General features: G+C 38.9%; 2 protein-coding genes and 2 long non-coding RNA genes across 18 annotated transcripts in view; 2 read left to right on the plus strand and 2 right to left on the minus strand.

Annotated features, from left to right (window-relative positions):
• The window catches only part of LOC136265456 (uncharacterized), a 44,330-nt gene extending 20,597 nt beyond the window's left edge, over window positions 1-23,733 (minus strand). The window contains exons 1-7 of one of the 4 annotated variants that reach the window (XR_010705533.1): window positions 23,663-23,733; window positions 23,469-23,606; window positions 20,653-20,758; window positions 17,581-20,535; window positions 1,965-2,119; window positions 413-536; window positions 191-354 (exon numbers count right to left, since the gene is read on the minus strand). This is a non-coding gene — a long non-coding RNA (uncharacterized lncRNA). Of the gene's footprint in view, window positions 1-190; window positions 355-412; window positions 537-1,964; window positions 2,120-5,387; window positions 5,680-17,580; window positions 20,536-20,652; window positions 20,759-23,468; window positions 23,607-23,662 lie in introns of those variants that run through there. The other 3 variants (XR_010705531.1, XR_010705529.1, XR_010705530.1) reach the window with 3 other exon arrangements.
• LOC136265455 (uncharacterized) lies at window positions 5,375-23,625 on the plus strand. Of its 10 annotated transcripts, none has more exons than XR_010705522.1 (11): window positions 5,377-5,585; window positions 6,284-6,359; window positions 6,520-6,564; window positions 15,910-16,147; window positions 16,191-16,345; window positions 17,106-17,317; window positions 20,673-20,791; window positions 20,855-20,906; window positions 21,309-21,373; window positions 22,633-22,666; window positions 23,111-23,623. It is a non-coding gene; the product is annotated as an uncharacterized lncRNA (long non-coding RNA). The 10 variants fall into 10 exon arrangements; XR_010705523.1 differs by lacking the exon at window positions 22,633-22,666 and adding an exon at window positions 5,761-5,799 and having other exon boundaries at window positions 20,673-20,800; window positions 23,111-23,622; XR_010705520.1 differs by having other exon boundaries at window positions 5,378-5,585; window positions 20,673-20,800; window positions 23,111-23,622.
• Window positions 8,351-17,526, minus strand: LOC136265440 (uncharacterized). 2 transcript variants are annotated; one of them, XM_066060286.1, is made up of 15 exons: window positions 15,149-17,526; window positions 14,911-15,090; window positions 14,395-14,854; window positions 14,151-14,341; window positions 13,741-14,100; window positions 13,598-13,691; window positions 13,347-13,539; window positions 12,318-13,287; window positions 10,837-11,019; window positions 10,572-10,784; window positions 10,293-10,510; window positions 9,978-10,239; window positions 9,599-9,928; window positions 9,392-9,544; window positions 8,351-9,335 (listed from the first exon to the last, which is right to left on the minus strand). In XM_066060286.1, the coding sequence occupies exons 1-15, from the start codon at window positions 15,228-15,230 to the stop codon at window positions 8,587-8,589; spliced, it is 4,638 nt and encodes a 1,545-aa protein (XP_065916358.1). In that variant the 5' UTR covers window positions 15,231-17,526; the 3' UTR covers window positions 8,351-8,586. The 2 variants fall into 2 exon arrangements, with proteins under 2 accessions (XP_065916358.1, XP_065916359.1); XM_066060287.1 differs by having other exon boundaries at window positions 8,352-9,335; window positions 14,911-15,087; window positions 15,149-17,525.
• Window positions 23,680-25,228, plus strand: part of LOC136265446 (TNF receptor-associated factor 2-like) — a 32,016-nt gene continuing 30,467 nt past the window's right edge. Inside the window, exon 1 of one of the 2 annotated variants that reach the window (XM_066060299.1) lies at window positions 23,680-23,768. The gene's annotated coding sequence lies outside the window, so the exon portion shown is untranslated. The remainder of the gene's footprint in view (window positions 23,769-25,228) is intronic. The other variant, XM_066060298.1, reaches the window with a different exon arrangement.

Genomic DNA, 25,228 nt, shown 5'->3' on the forward strand with positions numbered 1-25,228 from the left:
AAGAGGTGTACTCTACATAACTTTGTGTAGGCAGCTGTGACTAGAACAATAATTTGCTCCCACCCACTCCCACCCCATAACCCCTTCAACTTGAGGACACTCACATGCACATGAGCTATATAGATAGCCAAAGTTTTTATTTTTAACAAAGCAGGGAATTTATATACAGAGTTATATGAATCACTGTCACCTCATATCTCCTCATCTTCCACCTGACCTGGTGCTGAGAGTCAGGTGTCTGTGATCTAATCCCAGATAGTTGATGGTTAGAGCCCACAGGCTCTAAATTATCCCCCAGACAATATATCCTATGAAAATTAAGATCCAGGTAGTTGATCACATGATACAGGCTCTCTGTAGATATTTGCTTAGGCTGGTTATTGAATATTAAACAGCTGAGTCTGGGGCTTACCTCCACAATATTATAGACTGTTGTACCTATAAATAACCGACATTAACGCAACTTGTCCAGTATTTGTTCCAGATCTTTGAATTAGACAACTTCACATCTTGCATCTTTGTGGCACTTGAGCAAACTGTAGAGGAAGGATAGAAGCATTTATGACAATTTGTACTCTAAAACCACCACGCATGCTAACTGTACCACTTACATACAAAATGCTACAGACAACACATGAGGAATACTATATACACTGTGAGCGTAGTGACACTGTATTATAGCCAACCTTTAATGTTGTCTCTGTCTCCAGATTAATAATTTGCCCAATACTTGTTAAACTAGTTCAGATTGACTGAATAACTGGAAATGTACGTATATGTATGTTTTAATTATCGGACAGGTGCTATACTTTATACTAATAAAAGCAGTGGAATTCTGTGGTTTAAAGCAGCGTTGAAACCAGGTCGGGTCATCCGGGTCATCTGGGCCTGACCCAGATTGGATCACATGTGAAAGCAAATCAATTAGTTGGGCGATACGGAGGTGTATATAAATGTTTCATAGTCAAATCCTGATGCAAACCAGCCTCTTTCATGAGCCATGCCCACTTATTAGGACACAGCCATATGTGCAACCACGCCCATAATTGTGGTATTGATGTCTGTAGATACATACATATACATGAGTCCATGCACATAGGCCACGCCCACTAATCAATTGTTATTGTACTAGTCTACATCAGGTCAGTTCTTTGTGAGCCATGCCCACTTCAACATTGGGTAATTAAGGTGTGTTAGGTATACACAAAGCCACACCCACTAGCAGGAAACATATCTTGCTATCTGTGAACTTACGTGGAACCACGACCACTGACTAATGTTGTTATTGTCTGCTTAAGCTACCCTTGTACTTAACGTGCTAGTTGAGCACTCTAAACGTAGCTCTTGGCACATGCCTTAGGTCACCGGGTCAGCAGCAGTGACCCGGTTTCAACACTGGTTCAAAGACAAAGAATGTGTTTATGTTTGTCAATGGTTATAACTCTGCTGATAAAGGAATGGATAAATGTTAACAGCTCGAGTAATGTAGATTTGGATATTTGTCATTAATGACGTTTGCTCTCTGTCCTTTGAGAGCCCATGACAGTCTACTGCTAACTTTTGCTAGTCACCAAACAATAATAAGGAAACAAGCCAAGGAATGATCAAGGCCAGCACTTGCTGACACTTCTGCAAATAAACACGGTATGGATACTGCTGAACTTATGAATTTAACTAAGGTGACATGGTGGCTCTAATGAAGGCAAAGATTGATGAGAATATAGTCCAGAATAGTGTCCTACCATCTAGCCAATTGCTAAAAGCATAGGGTACTAATTATCATTTCAACAACTGGAGTTCAAGTATATGCCAAAATGCTGTCCCAATTTCAAAATTTGAATAAATACCAATGCAGTAGAATGCAGGAAACTAGTTATCAATAAAGGTTGACTTAAATAGATACACAGAGACGTCCCATCATATTCACTTTCTCCATACTCATTAAAGTATTATACACAGCTTACTTTAGTGACATTGAATTCACTTTGCATGCTTTTCTGCCATGTCCATCTACAGTAAGTGGTCTCTCGCTCAAAGCTCCGCAATGTGTGGTGGTCTCTCGCTCAAAGCTCCGCAATGTGTGCTGCAGTTGAGAACGAATATTCACTGTTGTCACTGCCTAGTAGAAAACGAAAAATACAGGGGAACGTAATTCACAGGATATCAAACATTTACCTTGCACAAAAGTCACAAGTATAATTTGTAATTTAGATGGCAACTAACCATCACTTAACAAAAATTCTCTGCATTAAAGGAACCAACATATATATCATATAGTACAATAGTAGGGACAACGGGTGTGGCCCGTGATAAAATATCACCCCAAAACATTTTCCTCATGATGACATGGCAGTAGTGGTTCTAGTAAGACAAGGGATAAGGATAAACATTACAACCAATAACCCACCTAAGTGCAATGCCACTAATCCAAGTACTAACCATACGTAGTACAGAATGTCTGACAAGTCATCATTATCTTCGCAAGCAAACATGCAATAAGACTAGATAGCTGTAGTATACTAATTTAGAAATGAAGTAGGGACCCAAGTGATAATAAGTAGTGAAACAAGTGATGAATGATGATATTATTGCATAGTTCTGCAAGAAAATTCCTACATTGGCATGCTACAACAGTTATTTTGGTTAACGCCAAAGTATCCACCGTGCTATGCTGTCATACCATCATTCATCTCTTACTTTTTATCATTTGGATCCCTAATTTATTACATATTAGTTTGTGTAGTTTTGTAGCTACAGCTTTACATGATGTGACTGTTCTATTAGGGTGACTGCTGTAGTGGAGTATCTCTAGTCAGCCTTAGGCGTTGGTCACTATTTCATATTTTCACTGTGTAGGATTATAAATACAACTATACCAATATTAAGGAGACCGATGTGGTCATCATGATCAAGCAAATAGATTGTTAAGAGGTGTGGTCTCTGAATTCAATTGTTATTAATCAACCAAGATCTTGGTCTCAAACCTATTATATACAAGTATCTACCAGGTGTCCAGTACCTCTTACAGTGCCATAAGCTTGTTTCGGTACCTTTTATTAAGTTATCTGTCAACTGAAAATTCCAGGTGTGGCCTTTGGGTGTGAAAAGTAATATCAAAGGGTGGTGGCTAAAAAGTTGCTACAATGATGTCATGTCAATAAACTGATAATGCTATTACAATAAGTATACAGCTGTACAGTGGTTGTTCTTGCAAGAGTTCATAATACAAGTTACTTGTACTATGAACTCTTGATTCTAGCAACTAGAAATTCAGATTGCTCTATTAGAGTATATTGATGACTCTTCATGGAAGTATTTTTCATTGTGTGAATACTTCTTTGATGGCTATTAAAAGCAGCATTTTGAGAGTGCCATTGACCATACCTTCCCATAAAGAGAAATATTAAGGTCGTTCGCAGCTTCAAAATATTCAAATGTCGAGGTTGGTATCACTACAATGTAGAGCGGCTTTGAGTGACATCACAAGGATGGTGCTTAATTAAACAAGTGTCACAAGTACAGGTAAAGTGTATACTTCATTATTCTGTTGCTGTAGTAGCCTAACAACTACAGTAAGGTAATTGTTTATCAGACGGTGATAACATGCTAGAAGGATGACAGTATAGCTTGACTACTTTCACCACAACACAACGCTTCATCTCCTTCACCCTTACTTTGCTCACCAATTAGATGGGATCTTCTATATGGGATCTTCTATAGAATATCAGAAACCAGATTAGCTATGTTATCATCCTATTAGTTAATAAGTGATTGTATTAGCTACATTAATTCAATGTCTACTATTCTGTTGGAACAGAACACAAAACTCAATTAGAAAAGAGTTTGTACAGTAGAAGATCAGTTATCCACACCCTGGATTAGTGGTTAACCAAACTATGGAAATGACTGCTCTATTAGAGTTTATAAACATGCCTAAAGATTTGATTATGGGAGGTACATGTTGTAGCTAGTAGCTGCGTTTGTCAGGTTGAACAGAAAATTCCATTAATATCATTGTTTAGTGCCCATCAGTTTCTAGAGTGTTTAAAGTATGCTTCGTCTTCAATTAAACTGTAGATGCACTTTACCAAATACATAGATGGGTAAGCTTCTTTGTAGAATGGATATCAGTTTTGCATTATATGTAATATGGGTGTGGTCCGTACACAAAACCAAGCTTGGTCTTTATATTGTTGCTGCTGCACCATAATACAACAACTTGTGACAACTCAGTTGTAATCATTCAAGCCAACTGTTACATTAATTCACCTGTTCTTCACACTGCTGTGACACCATGGCATGTACAATGTCAGGCAGCAACTGGTCAGTTTCCTTGTTTGATGTTAAGATTGTGACAATTTTAAAATGACACCTAATCCAATCCCACAATAACTCTACCTATATGCATATAAAAATGCATTTATTTTCTAAGTCGGTTAGAGACCACACCCTTGGATCTTCATGTTTTAAAAAACAAGGTGATCCTCGTGCTAGGTACATATTTGTGGGTTCCATTAATTATGTGAGGGGGATGAACCACCCACACCTCTTCTAAATTATATGCTGTACACCATGGACTGCACAAAATAACAATAAGACGTCTCTCATCATTATCAGTGGAGAAATTTTACATCACACTGGTGAGGACGCATACGCTTGTTGTCTTACATGTGTGACCAGTAGTCTTGCATGGCCAGACCACTATCTTGCCTTCTCTTTTTCTTTGTGACATCATTGGTTGGCGAGATAGGGTCTGGTGAATTAGTGTTGACTAAGTTGTGTTTGTGGGCAAACAGTTACGTTTCTTGCTGGGGAAATGCTTGGTAGCCCAGTATCAGTCTTGCTTGGATTTAGCAGTAAAATTTATGTTCTGCTTGCCAACGTACAGCTAGCCAATGAAATCAAATCCACCAAATTTCGGTGGAAATTTACAACTTAGTCAACGCTAATTCACCAGACTCTATCTCGCCGACCAATGATGTCACAAAGAAAAAGAGGAGGCGAGATAGCGGTTTGGCCATGCGAGACTATGTGAACAGGTGGTAAACCAACAGTTAAGAGCTGTAGAATGTCACATACACACACAGAGTAATAAAGGTAATCAAATGTATACCATACATTAAATATAATGGAGCATAATATAGACCCTTTTCAGGTGAGCTGCTGCCATAGCAACATCCGCCATCTTGGAGTACAACCCGTTTTGCAACCACGATAGCGTTGCTTTCTATAAGAGTAAATTAAACAATACCCAGGAAACAGAGCTTCTTCTTCCGCATTCCACAGCAAAGGTTGACTTGGTTAAACGTACGCTTTCTCCCACGCTACTAGGGTTTCAAAACGGATTGTACTCCAAAATGGCGGATGTTGCTACGGTAACAGCTTACCTGAAAAGGGTCTATACCTTCACTACATCATCGTGTCACATCGTTCGTTAAAAGTCTGGTGCGCTTTAATAGACAGTGCTGCTCGTTTAATAGAAAATGCTTGATTATCACGTGATAAGCACATGGCATTTTTAAAAATAATGCTGATGTAAGGTCACAGTCACTGTGTGTACTCGTGAGGTTGCTGCTACCATTGAGGTACTGTGTATGGCGTGCTGTATTGTGTTTACTAGCTTTAAGTGAATCAAAGAATAGCCTCAATTTGAATAGGGACATGCATCTGAAAAATTCGTGATATGAAGCAGCTTTGTATGTATGTATTGCATGAAGAGCAGTACAGCACTTTTAATCACAGATTATCTTTATTTAATAGGATATTGAGGATGTTACGTATATTGAACCAGCCTTAGGGGTAAGTATAGCAAAGAACATGGCTGTCCATAACTTTGCATAAACTTAGAGGACTTGAATGTGCTTAAAAGTGATGTATGTGTTTGAACTTCTTTGATTGTTTACAAAGTAATGATTTGATGATGAACCTCAGAATGGTATTCGGTCCTTCTGAGATGAAGGAAGAGCACACAGTGAATTAATGCTTAATCTGCTGTATTGATTATTCAATTCCCAACAGTGAATACAGTGTAACTGGTAACTTGACCCAGACCCTTTTGGTGCAGATGCTTTTAAGTGGTAGTGTCATAACTGAGATGTTGTGACCTGGCTATGTGAGGTTAAGCTATAATGGTTACAAATGATGATTAAGAATAGGGACATCTGATAAACTCGTGTTCTTTTGGATATAGTTCGTACATCTGGAACTCTGTAGTATGTGTACGTGGGTGGGTGTACGTATGTGTATGTAATGTGTGCTATATAAATACTAAGTGTATTTTTAGTCTAGGATATTGAGCAAGTTCACTATCATACCATTACTGATACTGACCATATCTAGGAGTTTCACAGTGTCATAAGGTATAACTGGGGTATTAGAAGTGTTGGCTGCAAATGATGACTATAGTATAGGGACATCTGATAGTGTTGTGATGTTCTTCAGTGATAGTTGTGGTCTGATGCAGCTATATGCGTTTACTGTTGTATGTAAGGTGGTGCTATAATTTTTAATCACCCACAGGTAATGCTTACCAAGACATCAAGTATCACTGTGAGCACAGGAGATGTAAGTTATGACTAGTATGTGTGTGTAGTTTTATGTATTGTACACAAGCTTATTAGGGACACCTGAATTTTTGTGATGTTCAAAACTGATGCAGCCTGTTATATTACTTAAATGTGTGTACTTGTCTTCTTGTAACAAACAGACCAAATTCACATCCCTCTCAAAGCTTGTGTTGTGTATGCTTAGCTTGTATGGGTCTCAGTCAACCGGTTTGGTGGGATTTTTGTTCTGAACTTTCATACCAAACTTCCAAGCTTTAATCACGCCATGTTGTTGTTTAGAACTTTACTACTCATGTTGCTCCATTGTACATGAGGAAGTAAATGCCAACTGTCCATGTCTCACATAACAGGTAAAAGTCCAGGTGGGAGTTTAGTGCCCACATCTTCACCTGTGAGACATCGTATAGCCTCCTGCTGGTTAGTGCTAGTCCTCTACCCCAGGGGGATTTGCCTGTGCTGACTCTGAGCACCTCAATAACTTGTAGGCATTAGTGGCACTTATGAGCTCCTGCGTGTGCGTGATTGAGGATGACCTAGTATAGGGCAGCCCTACTGTGGGGACGAACAAAGTTTACAGTAGGGTACTGCAGTCCTGATAAAAAATTCTTCAGTGCCAGGACAAAATGTCCTGACAACCAAACTTGTCCAGACATACTTGTGTATTGCATAGACACTAATCACCTATAGCACTGCCTGTAGTAGTCATTGTAAGACACTCTGGCAGGCACTTTGTTAGACATTCTTTAATGTGCTAAGGCACTACTAAAGTGCTTTTACGAGATTTCTGTGCAGCAGAGAGGTTGGTGCATTTGTTGTCACTCCCTTGGATGGCTTGAATGTTTTTTTCTTCTAGCAACTGAACAGTTATTATTGGTAAAGTAGACAGTCAATCACTGAGCTCCTTTGATGGGACATCAGTATAGAAGGAAACTTTGGCGAATTTAGTGATTTGCTACAATTTGCCAAGTTTTTAACCCGCCAATTAGTGTAAAATTGTACTTATCCGTTATAATGATGCTTATCCAAAGCGCTACGAGTAATTGGCGGGTTAAAAACTTGGCAAATTGTAGCAAATCACTAAATTCGCCAAGGTTTCCTTCTATACTGATGTCCCATCAAAGGAGCTCAGTGATTGACTGTTTACTTTACCAATAATAACTGTTCAGTTGCCACACTAATTGGATATGCACTCCTATACTATATAGGAGAGATTTTGCGTAGGGGTACGCAAAATCTCTCCTATATATATGGGAATACATGCATTTATTTAGCGTACCCCTACGCCATGGTGTTTTCCCATATTATATAGGAGGGATTTTGCGTACCCCACGCAAAATTACTCCCATATTATATAGGAAAGATTTTGCGTACCCCACGCAAAATTACTCCCATATTATATAGGAGAGATTTTGCGTACCCCATGCAGAATTACTCCCATATTATATAGGAAAGATTTTGCGTACCCCACGCAAAATTACTCCTAGGAAAGATTTTGCATACCCCACGCAAAATTACTCCCATATTATATAGGAAAGATTTTGCATACCCCACGCAAAATTACTCCCATATTATATAGGAAAGATTTTGCGTACCCCACGCAAAATTACTCCCATATTATATAGGAAAGATTTTGCGTACCCCACGCAAAATTACTCCCATATTATATAGGAAAGATTTTGCATACCCCACACAAAATTACTCCCATATTATATAGGAAAGATTTTGCGTACCCCACGCAAAATTACTCCCATATTATATAGGAAAGATTTTGCGTATCCCACGTAAATTACTCCCATGATGTATAGAGAAGATTTGCAGCACTAATAAAATAAACTGCCTTAACCTTTCAAGTATGTACATGTACGATATGTGATGTGTGGCATACTTTATTATCTGCATGTTCTTACTGCTATATTTCAATTGGTAATCAAAAATTAACAACTATATGTAACTGCAGTCATAGCCGGTTAGTTAAAAGCTGGCACCCAGTGAGATAATTATAGGATGGATTGTTATTGACTTAAGTGCAAATGGAGCAAGTCCAAGTCTTTCCTTTCACCAAAACATTGGCTGGAATGTTTAAGCAGTCAGCATGAAACCATCCACCACATTCGCTGCACTGCTTCATTTTGTCCTTCTGCTTATACCTCCTCCTGCAAATGCAATGCAAATTTTCAGTAATGATTGCCTTCACGACATCTTTGTTATTAGTCAGAGAGCGCTGCTTAGTCTCCATGGGAAATGGTGTCATTTTCCCTTCTTCAAGGCATAATAACAGGTGTGGCCACATTGCGTCTTGCTTCCAACAAAGTATTGATGGATTCTGCTTGTAGCATAAAGCCGTGGCAACAGCCAAAGAGAATACTCCACAGGCATCGCATCCATTTTGCTCTTGCATCTTCATACTTTTGATTGTGATCGTGTCTCTTTCAGAATAAGTGATATCAATGATCAGATCTGCTACTGTTGGTGGTATGGAGGAGTATTTACTGTCATACAAGTAAATAATTGACTTGTCCTCATTTACTTTTATGCATACCCAGTGGTTGGACCTAATATGGATTATTTGAATAGCCCCTGCAGGCAATAATATACAACTCTTGGAAGCCACTACTAGCGTTGACTGGAAACCGCCAACATTTGGAAATTGATGCCGCAGCAACTTTTGGGCTGCATTGATTATTGCATCATCTATCCAGAGCTTTTGCTGCAAAATTCTCTTGTGCTCTGTGTGTAAGCTAAGAGAGGGGATCCAGCTGGTGTTTTGACCTATACAGTGTATGATAGCATTGCATTGTAGTTGAATGCATGTTTTAATACAGTACCTTGAAAATCATCATCATCATTGTTATCATTAATAACAATGGCTGCAGAGGTGGCTTTCTTCTTATCGTTGACATCAATGGCTGAAGAGGTGGCGCTCTTCTTATCCTTGACGTCAATGGCTGAAGAGGTGGAATTCTTCCTTTTCTTAGGATCTGTTGGTTAGAATTATGATGATATTGACATGCAGTACTGTGTTCATTGCTTACTTGATTGAAAGTGTTTGCTCTTGTCTGGTGGACCATCATCATCATTAATCTGTAGCTTTCGTTTTGAACGTGACTTTTGAACAGCTTTGTTCTTTTTAATGCGAGTACTATCGCTTCTGTCTTCGTAGCTAGTTGATAGTCCCTCGAGCCTTGCCATGTGTTCCAGTGCAGCTGCCATGTCAACTTTGTATGTTGTTAACATGGCAGCACTAAGAATTTCAGGCTTTGGTATTTTGGATAAACGATTGTGGGATTCTACTGCATTGGTAGAGTTTGGTAATGTTTTGAATTGTTCATCGGTCATTGTTGAGAAATGAGGACTAAGCATAGCTGTAAAATATCAATCACATTATTTTTTTGCATTGATTTTCATACTTACCCAAGTGTTGCTTTCGCATCCACCAATCTACCCATGGTACAGCCTTCTTCCATTCCTTGGTATCCATAGTACCCGCAATGTTGGGTAAATTAGCCTCATCAATAGGTTTTTCTCCTCTCAGGATGTCAAATAATGTCATCACTTCACTGGCTGACTTGGCTTCAAGTATTTGCTGACCTACTGCTATAAATGTTTCTTTTCCTTCCTTAGTGTGGAGATTTAGTTTCTTTGCAACACGCTGAACTGATCGAATAAAATGAACCTATTGACCATGTCGTAATATACTTTTGTACATACATAGCAATGTGTACATACCTGACATCCTTTAAGCATGTTTCTAGCAACTAACTTCCCTACTGCTTTCTCCAACCCATTTGCTTGTTGATCTGACCAATCAGCAATGATCCCAGTTAACGATTCGCCAACTTTGAATGTTGGATGATCTGAAGCAACTTGTTCAAACAATGCTCTAAAGCACTCAGCATAAGCATCTGTATCAATGAGATTCATTCTCACTCGTCCAACAACCATCCCTATATAGTACAAACATGTGAAAAAATGCCAATAAATACAAAAGCATTGAAGTCCACTTACATCTCATGGTTAAGTAATTGAAAGCAACAACATTGAATAAGTATGGCAGTTCATAGCAGCTTTTGTAAGTCACATCCACCTCAACACAGTCAGCAACGCTGAAAACTTCTGACATCAATGGGCTCATTGCCAAGACCCATGTGAATGTGTCTCCAATTCCATATTTCCGGACGTATGGGTGGCCAAAATGACTGTATTCATCTAGGTTCTTTTCTGGTGAATTATAAAGATCAGTATTTTATATTTAATGCATCTTTTTGCTCACCTTCCACTTTATCTCTCATTAAGCAATCATAGTTCTTTGCATCGGTCTCAAAACTCATTATGGCAGACCGAGGATCTCTATTTGGCTGCGTTTCTCTGAGAGTACTTAATCGAATGTTTTTGATCTTCGAATGATTAGTTGCTGCCAAACTAGCTGCCCCAGGCAAGTAGTGCATTCCTTTTCCTGTCAAGTTACAATTCAAAATTATTGCAAGGGTAAGTGAATTAATGGTATGTTCAACTTAGTACTGTGAGCAGGTACAGTATAAGTGATTTTCATTACTATGTAAATCCAGAAACATTCACATGAACAATATTTTGCATATGTGACCGTCTCAGCTAAAACCCAACTTGTTCATACATGCATACTTATTGAGAAAAGCAAGATTTAAAAATATTTCGTAAAATTATGCATGCCTCAATAATAAAATATGCAAGTCTTAATCGAGCCATTACGTGGGGAAGCCATTCTCAAATCCATTAAACTAATATACCATCTTATTCGCCTGCTCATGGACAGTTCGAAAAAATCTTTGTTTCGTGCCTGTAGCCCCAACGGTTCACATGTTACGTGCGTTTGTTCATGATGCTTTAGACGTAAACAAAATTGTCATCATTTCTTTGTTTTAAATGCCTTCATAACTGGACCCTCAAGCTACTACAGAGATAACATTGTACCTCAATCAATGTACCACTTCATGGTGAGTGCTGTAATCCAAATTTCAACTTTGTAGGCCATTCCAAACAAAAGTTATGATGACAAATGTAAGCGCCTGTAGTTAATTATTCCAATACTCACTACAAATCAATTTCTCCCACCCTCCTGCTGTCTAGCACTATAATTTCAAATCTACTCAACACAGTGGGCTGAAACTCAGATATTCCGTTCTTTGTACAATGCAAATATGGCTGAGACAATAATAATTTTTTTTATTGTGCGAGCAAGTCGGGTTTAGCTGAGGCGGTCACAAATATCAATTTTATATTTATCAGATTTCCCTCAAAGTATTTGAATGATTTTGTTGGCTGATGGTGTGAAAATTGTTTTGCATAAGAGTGCGATTTTGACACCAGCAACAAAGCATTTTTTCTGAATTCATCTAAACTTGCAAAAACACAACTTTATTTGTTTTACAATGTTAATGTGTGATTGAAGGGGCAACACACTTTGTTATGAAGACAGTACCATTATTTGGTTTGCAAACAAATTACATCCATAACAGCCCTGCCGTAAAAAAGAGTGTGGTCTGCAAGAAACATGCCAGGTTGGAAAAGTTGTGAAGCCCAAGCTGGCGGCCCAGAAATAGCTGTAATGACGGTAATGGCAATAAAGTTTTGGTAATGGCAATAAAGGTTTACTAATGACATTTCAGGCAACTTTATTGCCGGCTCCTTATTTTATTTCATACATACATACAGTACCTACATACAGTACCTACATACGTATCTGCGTAAGTACGTACATACATACAGCAAACGTACCAATCAACAACTCTGATGATTTTAAGTGAGGATTTTCTATAACTGCTCGCCTTATGTCGGTATCCACCTTCACTGGAATCTTGCTCTCCTTATGGTGAGGATGATTGTGTAGGTCTGACGAATGCATGTCACCACATCTGATTATTCCAGATAGCCACCTTCTGTTGTCACTTTGATCTGCAGGCCAAATGTAAACAAAATCCACTGGACAATCACCAGAACGCTCCAAAGCTGCATTAGGATGAATGCTGCATGGCTTAACAGAGCTGGTGGGAACTATGTGCGAGCAGCCATCACTGTGCATGCTGCACTTCTTTATCCCTCCACAAGGTGCAAAACGATAAAAAACATTTTCAACCTTTCCGTCGATATTCATTGGAATCAAACGCTTTGGTCGTGCCTTTCCCTTGCCAATCTGTATGTCGGAGTATAGAAAGTGAGGGTCGGTGGATTCATAATTAGGTAGTTTTGTTATGTCATCACAGTACCCAAGTCGTTGGGGGAAAGGTGTGTTAAAAATCCCGGGAAAATTGTAGTCCTTCGACTCCTTGATAGGAAACCAATTATTCTTGTCTGAAATGAGTTCCTTTGCAACATTAAGAATGTGAGTTCCTTTTCCTTTTCGTACGGCTGAGACAATCTCTACTTCACAGTCTAGCTTATCTTTGTTAGTGCCTGTATCAATGGTTTCATCTGGTAGCAACACCTCTTGAACATCATCTTCTGTCAGCAAACCCCTTCCTTGTCCAGTTACTGTATATGCAACGTATATGATCCTTGACATCCGGTTATGTGCACTACCAACAGCTAATGAACGTTCTAGAAAGCCCAACAACCAAGCTTGACGAACCAGTTTGCGCCATTTGTCGACAGAATGATTGAATTGATTACCACAACCAAAACTTTTGGAAGTAGAGTTCTTCAACTTCTGTACTGTCTTGTCTGCTGAACCTCGGATCCACTGTGCTATCTATAAGACATGAAAGCATTCATAAAGAGGGACAGCAATATTGGGGCATTTCTAAATACCTTTTTTTCACCAGATGTTGGCAATTCATCCACAACTTGAACAACAGCCCTTATCTCACAAGAATAGTCACTTGTGGATGTACTAGACAATTCACAAACATCACAACAAGGATCATTAGCCGTGGCATCTTCTCCAAAGTATTCTAACAGCACTGCACGTCTACACTTCTTGTGGAGATGTGCATAGGCAAACCTATGTGTGGAGCAGATGATGTTATACACATACGTATTGATATAGTGTGAAGTAATACCTCCAGGAATGTGAGAAGGATTGTAGCACATTAGTGTTTGTCTTGGTCCAGAAAGAAGCATGCTGCAAATCACTCTCTTGATAGAACAGAATCCCTATGCATTTTGGGTATACATTTGTGTAAGCACATAGTACAATACATACCCCGTGCTGGTCGACCATCTCGTCCAGCTCTGCCAAATTCTTGAACCATTGACTCCAATGTTGGTGGACATCCAATCCGAATTACCATTTCGACATCTGGTTGGTCAATTCCCATGCCGAATGCAGTGGTGCACACCATGATCTTTACAGTACCACTCCTCCAGCTATCCATGGATTCTATCTTATCATTTGCAGACATGTTTTGGCCATGGTAACTGCAGGTACTGTAGCCAGCCTGACGGAGAGAGATGGCTAAAGGAGCAGCATCCTTTACAAAGTCAACATAGACAATAACTCTCTGATCCTTGCTGGAAATGATGGGTGTAATGTTCTTGGCTATTTGTGTATATCGATCATCTCCTACGGGAGAGCAATCAGGTTATGTGCATTCAATTTTATGCATAATATACCTTGTGGCTGTAACTTTAACTCATGGCAGGAGTAAAATATGTTTTGCTGATTCACACTACCAACAGCCTGTGTTGTTTGGATGAGATGTTGAATAATTTCCTGTCGGACTGATGGAGTTGCCGTTGCAGTGAGAGCCATGGTGGGGCAGCTTGCAGATTTACAGAATTCAAAAATGTGTCCAAATGCAGGCCTGTTGGTATATATGAATGGTACACATCAATTCACTAAAGACATACACTGTACCTGAAAAACTTCCAACTACTTATCAAGTGAACCTCATCAAGTGCAATCAGCCCGACTCGTGATTTCATGATAAGCTCACTGAAAGGGTAGGAAGGAGTCCCGGTGTCATCAAAAAACTTTTCTGGTGTTGTATACACAATTTTAAAATGTCCGCTAAGAATCTTGTCATCAATTTCTTTGTCTGTCTGGCTACTTCCAACAAATGTAGCTGAAACTTTGCTCTCAAGAGTACAGCATTGATCTTTCATCAAGCTGATAGTTGGTGTTAAAACAATTGTCAATTTTCCAGTAAGCAGTGGTAACAGTTGAAAACATAAGCTTTTGCCAGATCCAGTAGGCTGGACCACTAGTGTATTGTGGCCTTTCAATGTAGCCATTATCATCTCAAGCTGCCAGTCCTTGATCGAATGTATTGCAAAGTGCTTAATCATGAGGCCAGTGATTTGTGCTTCCAGTTGGTCTGTATTATAACATACATAACATCTGCAGTTTCTGCGCATGATGTACATTACTTACCAGAGGATTGATCGTGTTGATGTGAGGACACCTGGTGAGGCAGCGTGCTCAACCGTACAATGTGGTGATTGGCTCTTGATGGTTGTTTGTGCCTCACTGTGCTGCACATCATGCAGTAAGCATTGCTGCATTCTTCACAGTAAAATGTGGCAACATTCTGACAATGTTCACAGATATCTACTGGGTTGTAACATCAATGATACCAGTTCTGACAAAATACATATTTATTGATACTCACCAGTAATTTGATCCTGTGTAAAATCTTCCAGATTGTCAGGCTGTTCCTGAAAGTCATCTTCAATGCAATAGGGATTCTCCATGACTCATCTGCTACACTCCATTTCAAGAGCTTTCAACAACTGTGCTGAACAGTTCTGCAGCTGGCTTATATATGCACCAAGATTTTAAAGTGATGCAGAAGTGTGAACCAAAGCTTCAAAGAAACACTTTCTTTGATAGATTAAAGTGAAGGTCACAATGACCTTAGTTGTAAGTGACAAAGAAAGTGATAATATTGAATAAAAGAATATTGAATAAAAGAAGTGGGAGTCACACTGACAAAGACTAAAAAATTTCTCCTATGTAATATGGGAGTAATTCTGCATGGGGTACGCAGAATCTTTCCCATATAATATGGGAGTAATTTTGCGTGGGGTACGCAAAATCTTTCCTATATAATATGGGAGTAATTCTGCGTGGGGTACGCAAAATCTCTCCTATATAATATGGGAAAACACCATGGTGTAGGGGTACGCTAAATAAATGCATGCATTCCCATATATATAGGAGTGTGTATGCACTTAGTGTAATTCTATCCTTAACCCATTATAACTAAACACTGAGCAGCTTGAATTCACCAAATTTATTTCACCAAATGCAATTTAGCTTGTTATTCGCCATGGTTTCTCTCTATAAACGGTATGGTTGTTTGTGAAAACTTTTAATTGTTTCCAAATTTTGTATACATTTACATTGAGTCACACATCTTGGTGTTTGTAGGGTACACAACCTGGATGCAAAGAAATGTAGCAAGCTATATGGTTATCCCAGCACCTCAATTGTCCTAGAAGGGGTGGTCAAGCTGGGAATGTCTAGTGAGAAGTGTTACCAGTTGATGACACACCACAGACTGTGACATGGCCACATGATAAGATCTGCTACTAGCTGCTCAGTTACTCCACCAATCACTCCAGCCCGAACCATCAGAACACCAGCTACTCAAGATGTTATGTTACAAGTATGAATCATTGCATTGAACTTCATGTGAGTGTTTTGTATAGGCACAAAATTTGTACTTGCACTGCAAAAATGTTGTAGCACTATTGAAGGGAGGGGAGAACACAATGCTACATGGATGAAGATTTATAGGAGCCATGATGAGGTGGCAGGCCCCTTATGTTATTGGGAACTCCCTGTGGACCACCTCAGGCTGAAGGTAAACATAATAACACAAGATCCTGTTATAAACAGTAGCCAATGTTTTTGCTGTATGATAAACCTCTAGTATCTTGTTAGTTGTTGTTTTGATGTCAGATGAAATAGCAGAAATCATAGGTACACATTTGAATTGTAAATTAATGCGGCTTGTGTTTTTTTTAACATTGTGTGTTGTTTGAGTGGTATAGGGAATATCATTGCTTCAAGTCTGGTAATGAGGTGGTGTTATATGTTGCAAATTTACTAGGGGTAATTGTAGGATTAAGTACGTCTCTCCATCCTGGGATGCCAGGTTGGTTATCAACCACCAAAAATAGAAGTTTAAAATAGGGTGGATGGGTAAGTACAGGATAACTTACTGAAACACAAATCACTGTATAGCCGGACACTACATTCAGGGTGCTGTGTGACAGGTGCTACAAGTTGCTGGAGCTGTTATGTACAAACAGGCTAAACTCATCTGAAATGTGCTAGTAAAGTATCCATAGTGCCTAGCTGTTCTGTTAACTTAGTGACTCCTTAGTTACCACTTTATTATTAATTAAAATCTCAAACTAGCCAGAGAATTCTATCATTTGGCTTATAGACTAATTTGGAGGACAAATTGGGCAAGCCTAGGGCTTCACTGGGGCAAGAGAAATCACTCGGGCATAAAAGGGGTTGATGCCGCTGTAATATCTTGCTGCATGGCTTGTCCATCAGCATTATGGTTATTCTTCATGTACACCATCAGTTACAGTTGACTTCATCACACACAGGTGGGGAAGATCAGCTACTTCTAGAGGTGGTGGTGTCACCAGAGCAGGAATGACTCTGACAATAAACATATCAACGTGGATGATGGAGAGTTTGATGGTGCTAGCAATGTCAGATCTACTGGTACTGTAGCACTACAGAGAGATGAGATGAGGGCACAGCTCAAGGCAGCCTGGAATCACTTAGAAATGATTATGAAATTGTTATACCAGATGTAAGTGACCTGCTCCTTGGTGTGCTGTCACTTTTAGTGTATTAATGCATGTGGTGCTGGCCAACATGACTCTGGACTATACATGTTGAATATCATACAGTATGGTAGTACTGGATAGTAGGGATCATGAAGGTTTTGAATTTAAATTAATAATATCCCTTTTACCACACCTAACCGGATTTATTCAGTACAACAAGACACTCTGAGTACAATTCTAATATGCTACCACTTCTGTCATACATTTCATAGTATGATTCACTCACCCTGAAATTGGCACACCCACGAGGGAATTTAGAGGCAAAAGAGTACCAAAAATATCGCCCAAAAATCAGCCTCAGTTTCAAGGTCTCTCAAAACTGTTTCTGCTGGCGCTATTCCTGGTTGAGATATCTTTTCCATCCCTTGCAATTGGCACAGTTGTTTGATATCTTCCTGCATTTCCTTTTGGTTTTGGCTTATGTCCTTTTGTCTGAGGTCACCAGTCATTGTAATTCTTCTCCCCATGTATATGATAGTGACAATGAATATTAATGTTAGAAGGAACGTTGCTAATTTGCTGACAGTACGCAGGGATTTCTGCATGTATCTCTAATTAGTCAAGTCTTTAAACTTCTCTAATTTCCTGATGCATTTACTTACAGAGTCCTTTGGTTACATAAAATCTTTAATCTTTTGGCAGATTTCTTTTTGGAAATTGTTGAGGTCACTTCCTGTGATAAGCCATCGTCCCATCCGTAATACAGTCAGTACAATGAATATCAAGGTTACAATAAATCCAGCTACTTTGGTAGTAGTTGTAACTGTCATTACAAAGTTGTCTCTTAACAAGTGTTGCAACAACACTGTCAACTGTGATAGGATGAACCAATTCTCTATTTAGTGCACACCAAATAGACTATAGTATGTATGCCTATTATTTTGATAGTGATATTACTATTCATTCGGTTGTTAATGTACCTTCCTGAAGTGTCCACATGGATAGTTTACAAGACACATCAACAGTTGATTTGGAGTCTTTGTTGTTGTTGTTTTTTTATAAACAATCAATTTTTGTACTGATTTCCATGTGGCCAGCTGCATTTCCATCTGCTGTTACTCATTCAGTACTTTCCATACATTTTCTATTGCAGCCCTCAGCTCTTTTTTTACTGTTTTGTACATTCCTCAACTTCTACAATAAATTGTTGAACTATCACCAGGCTGTTCAGCATTCCTGCCATCTCAGTTGATCCATTGGTGTAATGATTAGCTTGTTACTAATCATTGTTGAATGATTAGTGATAAGCTCAGTTCGTCATGCTGTAGTTACAATGCCGTCCCTGAGGCATCCAGCAATGGTGAAGGCAGCGTAAGAACAAGAATGCTTCTGGGAAGAGAAGGCTGGTGGATTTAGATTATCCACTGGTTCCTTCTTAATGATGATTAACCTAGCATGGGAAGTTGGCTTTTCTGCTGTTAGATAGGAAGTATGGGTTTCTCCACCCAATGACAGGGAAAAGTGGCCTGGTCACCTTACATGAGGTGAAGAGTCAGGGCTAGTTGCTACTGTAAGGAGCAACCTGTAATGCTTGGTAGAAAATATGCATCATAAATTGAGGATGGGAGGATAGATATCAGTCCACCATTACACATAACGTACGTGATTGTTACAAAGGCATTTCATAGTGTAATGCATTAAGACATATACACATATGTCCCAATTTCAGACCTATTTGTACTCCAGCTATTTTAATTGTAATTGTGCAAGTTGAACAATTCCTTAAAATAAAGTGAGTATTAAAATTGTACACTATCTTCAGAAACTCTGACAGGCTGACAATTCATCTACAGGTGTACAGAATTACTTGCTTATAAACTTTTTTTTATGTATTTGGTCAACGCAAAAACCAGTCCCAATGAGATTTTTGAGGAAATTTGTTTGAAACTTGTCCATCCTTTGCACCATGTTATCATACATTCAGTGATGGCATGAAGGTAGAAGGTAGTCATTCCTTCCCTCTTACATGTACCTCTATAAAAGAGAACAGGAAATGGTTTTATTTGTAGTGTACTTAGCAACCAAGTGGCACCTGCATCTATTGCCATCACCACATTTAGAATATCAAACTTGTAATGCACTTGAAAAGGAGCTATGAATTATTCTTATCACATTATTTTGCATAGGTGGTCGTATGGATACAATGAACAATTTTTCTGCATTTTTACAGCTCTGGATAGCAGTATACTATATTATAGTATTCCATGTTACTCCAGTCACATTGAACTAGCATCTCTTTTTATCCTCCCCATTAAGTCATGCATGTTGTAATGATTCCTTTAGGGGACTCAATGATGGAGTGCAATAGGAAATTTAAATAAACAATTTTATAAGCAAATAATCACATCCGCTTCACTGGGTAGTCAAGATTCTGCTGTAACTTGAATCGCTGTAACTTTTGAATCTTGCGCGTTTTTCTCCTGATGGAATTCTTAGTGGAGGTGTTCCTTAATCTTCTGGTGGAGTTCTTAGTCTCCTGGTGTAGATGTCTTTGTGGTCACTACCCATAGTAATTCAGATATGTATATACAATGGATATAATGGAACGGATGTAGTTGTTATAATATCCGGAAGTTAGGTAGATTTCCTTGAACTCTACAATGGCAGATCCAGGATGGGGCATTTGGGGCAAGTGCTCTCCCCCCCAACCTTACCGGTGGAGGCTTCTGATTAAAATAGCTCCTAAACTTTGTCAGGCCAAGATCAGTTTATCAACTCATGAAAATATGTAGTTATCAAGTTAGTACTATAGTTAGAAAGCTCAGAAGAGAAATCTGCGTAGAGCAGGGGCATATCCAGGAGCTGGCAAGGGGAGGGGCACAAACAGGGTAAATTGTAGGTGGTTGGGAAGAGCCAGATTCCCTGCATTTTTGAAGCAGCAAATAATCACCTCTTAGTAGTGTCTCACTTAGCCATTTTGGCCTAATGTTTTGCAATCTTTCAACTCTTTTATTTCTGATTTTCCAGCAAACGATGGTGTAGTGATTTTTGTAAGAATCTCTTTAGTCAAATCAGCTTTTAAACTCCTTATTCTCCTTCCTGGTGGATTTCCTGATTATCCAGTAGTCATCACTGAAAATCCGTTGTTGAACAACTGCGCACGCACATGCTTGTACAGCGCATGATGCTTTGCATTGCAAGAACTGCAGTTCATCCTTGAATGCATCCTTTTACTGACTCACTGAAAGACACATTTATTGCAATAATTATTAGTGGAAAATCTAAACAATTTTATAAGTAAATTGTAAAACACATAGTTTAAAGTTTGCTAATTATAATATTTATAATATTTCCATACTTTCATCTCTGGTTTTCCAGCCAACAACGAAGTACCGTTGTGATCTTAAGCACAACTTAGGAGATGATCTTAGCATTGGTTTGTGTCTAAGTGGTGAGTCTGGTGACTGCAGAATAACATACGTGTGATGTTATTTAGAGTAAGCAAAGTGTGTACAGTTTTGTGTGTTGTTCACAAGTTAGTGTGGTGTTAATCTCTATAGGTTACACCAGGTGACACTATTAGACCATTGTTAACTCAAGTGCCTCAATGAGGTATGGTGGAAGTGTTGTTGTACTGGCTGTGGAGGGAAGTAATTTATATACAATTTGATGGACGCGTAGGGGTCTTACACCCATGGGTGTGATAAGTGACTGTATCTGTGAGTGGGTGGGTAATGGGAACACCCCTGGGTATAATTTGGAGACATCTTTCGAAAGCCATGGGTATTGGGTCTACAGTATACTGTTGTGTGTTGTGTGCGTGTTTGTGTGTGTTGTGTGCGTGTTTGTGTGTGTTGTGTGCGTGTTTGTGTGTGTTGTGTGTTCATGTATGTGCATGCATTTGTGTGCATGTTTGTATTTGTAGCACATGCGCATGTGTGAGTATACATATGATTTGACGTAATATGCAATCAAATGCACTGACCCATCTAATGGATTTATATTTCGTTTTAGATGAGCACTGCATACTGTGTGTACATGCCAGTGAATGTACCACTGATGGAAGTATTATCAGTAAGGTAATGAAGTGTAGTGTACTGTATTGTATTAGCTGCAAATGATGGTGGTAGAATAGGGACATCTGATAATTTTGTGATGTTCTTAGAAGCCAGAACTGATGCAGCCAGTGTACCTTACTATCAGAGGCTAAGCTAGTGCATAAATGAATGCTAGATTTGATGATTCTAATGTTTTAATGACGTGAATAAGTCAAGTGTTTCTAATAATTAACCAGATTGCATCTAACCTATTGTGAGAATTCTATGCATGTGCTTGTTGAAATACTCCTTGTTACAGGCAGTAAAGTGACTGTCAATAATAGCGATCAACAACAGTGATGGTATCCTTGTCTGGATACTCTCATTTCTATATGATTGGGACCAACTTACAACAAGGGGGTAGGACATGCAAGCATGTGTGGCAATAGAATTATGCAACTCACAGAGGTGCTAGTAGAATCCTTTTTTCAGAAGAATGCTGTTCTTTAAGGCCATGTCAACTTGATTAATTGTTCCACAACCCCAACCAACCCATTTTTGTTCTAGTCTAGATTGAAAACTTATGCAAATAAATTTTCATTGATGCTAAAAGCCACTAAAATGTTTGAGCATAAGCTTTGTTTAGTGTTTACCTTCTCAAAACCTAGAAATGAGTTGCTGTTTTGCTAAGACCATGCTACAGTGGAACCTCCATTGTCCGGACAGCCCAAATTGGTCACGTGGCTTGTAGTTTATTGACCATAATGAAGTTTGGTTTAGATGAAAGCACAAGGAGGGAGCCTAAAGGTTGCTGTTTATCTGTTTGGTGGCTTGTTTATTCTACTACTAATAACTACCACTTGGTTGCTAGGTGATAATGCATTTTTACAGCCCAGGGGAGTGACCATGACTGCTCTGTAGTGACTTCCCCCTCTGCCAACTAAACTGCATAGCACTAACTGATAGCAATAACAACATTACTTGTATTTAAGTTAGTCACTTTAGCATAATAGCATGTTATTCTTAGTTACGGACATTTCTGAGATACGGACAGTAGTGTGTACCAGACCGCCCGGATAGAGGTTCCACTGTACTTACTTGTGTTGTACTCATTTTGTCCCGATTTCTATTATGCCAACCTGCAAACCCTATAATACTATTAAGAATTTCTGCCCTTGAAAGTTGAAGTGGCCTTACTGTGTTCATAGTGATATATGTGTGGTAATTGCTGTGAATATGACTTATCCAATCCAAATATTGTGTCTCAATTATAGTACTGTTTTTATTTTTCACCATTGTAGAGCACAATTCAGCAGAACCTCAATTTCAGAAGAGGTAGGAAATGCGTTATTCGCTGCTTGCTTTAATATACAATGGTTGTTGCTAAAACTAGCCAATGGAGGGTGAGGCTCAGTGGTAAACTTCTAGGCTATGTACTTCATTTTGTAAGAGCCCCCTGGATTTCTAACAAAATGATAAAAAAATCTGTTTCGTGTGCCTAACAGAGGCTCTTTCAAAATAGCACATTTTCTTGAAGCTGTATGTGAAACCCTGTTTGCAGGTACAATGATTGAGACTCATGTGAATTCCTAATATAGAGGTATGTAAAAGTTGCATGCATGCATGCATATCCTACCTCCTCTGCCTCAATATTACCTGTAAGACCCATTGGGCTCATGTGAGTTCTATCTCTGACAAGCAAAAATACTTTTGTTTATTCATGTGTGTGTCCTAATGTGTATATTATATATTGTACATTCTATTTATTGCTTATCACAGGAAGAAGCCTTTTAACAACACTGTTGTGACCAGCCTGAGTGATCACCATAGTAACAAACACACAGTGGTTGTGTTGTTGTCACATTTGGAAGAAGTGTGTTGACTGAGGATCAGCTGAAATGATAATTGGAAACCATGTATTAGACACATCCAGTACAGAAGAGAGCTGACCTCATGCCAGGCAGCACAAAAAATCAATCAAAACTTTGAAACTGACTTATCTCTACCAAGCGTTCAATTTTAATATGTTTGACCAGGTGTAGCTAGTTATAGAACACTCTGAATCTACTGCAATAGGTGTTTTGTGAGATGCATTGCATAATGTTCACTGTATGGAAAGTGTTGTATAGATACTCACTTACAGTTGCTTATTGAAGGTGTGGTAAATCTTCCCAGCCTTGTTTATCAGAGGGCCTTCAGTTTGACAGTTGGTTTCTGGGTTATTGTCCCTGTATTGTTGAGGTCTACTGTAGTGCTGGTTGATTAAGGGAATTTACTGTGTGTACACTACTTGAAGTTTTAGTTATTTACCAGTAATAAACCAAAGCTTACTTTTCAAACAGCGAAACATACAGGGTTCGGAGTTCACGCACATTATAGCATGTGATCTAAATAAAGCACACTGGTCATGTGCTGACAACGAGGCGAGCGCAAAGGGGTGAGTAGAGAATACTATGTAGGTGTGGTGTTAATTGTTTGTAACGTGCGTAGCGGTGTGATTAGTTGACACGTGTATAATAGTCTTAAAACATGTTTGAGGTTGAAACATTTGATAAGTACAATCTGGCTGGCCTGTTGGCTGCGTTAAATTGATCCTGTATTTATGCAGGCAGAAAGTCAATACTGCGAATCGATTCTTACTATACAGACGTTGCACTTGTTTTTGTTTTATAAAGGTCGCTACCTGAACAGCGAGTCGTACACTTTATTGGCTTTAGATTTCGACGCTGCCTGAAGTTCGCGTTCAAGCGTTTTAGTATTTGTAAATGAGGTGGATGTGTGTAACTGTGTCCCACTATTAAATATTAATTGTTTGTTTTGTCTAAATATGGATGATAGTAGGTAGGCTGCACGAATAATTGCGTTAGGTATTCTTTACTGAAACGTGTAGCATGAATCCATTAATTACCACAATACAGCATTTTTGATTCATGTATCTCATCAACATGCTAGAAGGGACGAGAGTGTAGCTGGTTTGATCTACAATAATTAATAAAAGCCCTCTTACTGCTGAACCCTGAGAATGCGTGAACAAATAAAAAGTTTTTTTTCGCTGTGCAACCAAAAGTAGACCAGTTCACTCTTCTAGTATATATATGTTAGGTAGGTATTCACTACTGGAGTATTTAGCTGATGGGGTGCAATGAATATTTTCCGCCTGCCTCTACAAATATGCCACCTACAAGTTTTAGTTGAATTCTACCACTCTACATGTGGCTCTGTGCACACGTATGTATTTGCACATGTAGAAAGGCTTCTTTACATAATTATATGTATTTTCTCTGCTGGAGAGAGATGTTATATTTGATATCTTATTTGCTAATGTACAATCCTGTAAGATGTACACTGTAGCTATGATGGTCTTCCATATCTTATGGGCAGGGGAGTCAAGTGGTAATCATTCGCTAGTGTGTTGATTAACAAATTGGAAAACGTGGGGCACCAATTCTGCTGCCACAATGCAAAATGAACCTACTTCAGAGACAGAAAATGTTTGAGCCCAATATGCGCTGATGGCTGGTACTATGTGTTCTGGCTACATTTGTGAATATGAGACAAGTCCCTGGGATATGAAAATTTTAGTTAAAAGGCTTTTATGACTGGCTAGAGTGTTATATAGTGGTTATTTCATGTTACTTGTAATGTGGGTGTGTCTTTAAAAAATGTACCAACGTTTGTAAGCCTAACAATGTCACTGGTAACTTAATCTCTCAGCATTTTTCAAGCTATAAATGTACCTTCATGGTAGATAGCCGCATAAGCACTTTTGCTAGGCCTTTATGAATAATGTGGCACTGTTATCGTATTCATAGCGGGGTTCGATGAATCCGTGAGTACTAACACGCCATGTGCCTACACGTTCGCCATCTTAATACGTTATGTCGTACATACATACAT

The sequence above is a fragment of the Dysidea avara genome, chromosome 9 (genome assembly GCF_963678975.1).
Source record: "Dysidea avara chromosome 9, odDysAvar1.4, whole genome shotgun sequence".
Lineage (NCBI taxonomy): Eukaryota > Metazoa > Porifera > Demospongiae > Dictyoceratida > Dysideidae > Dysidea > Dysidea avara.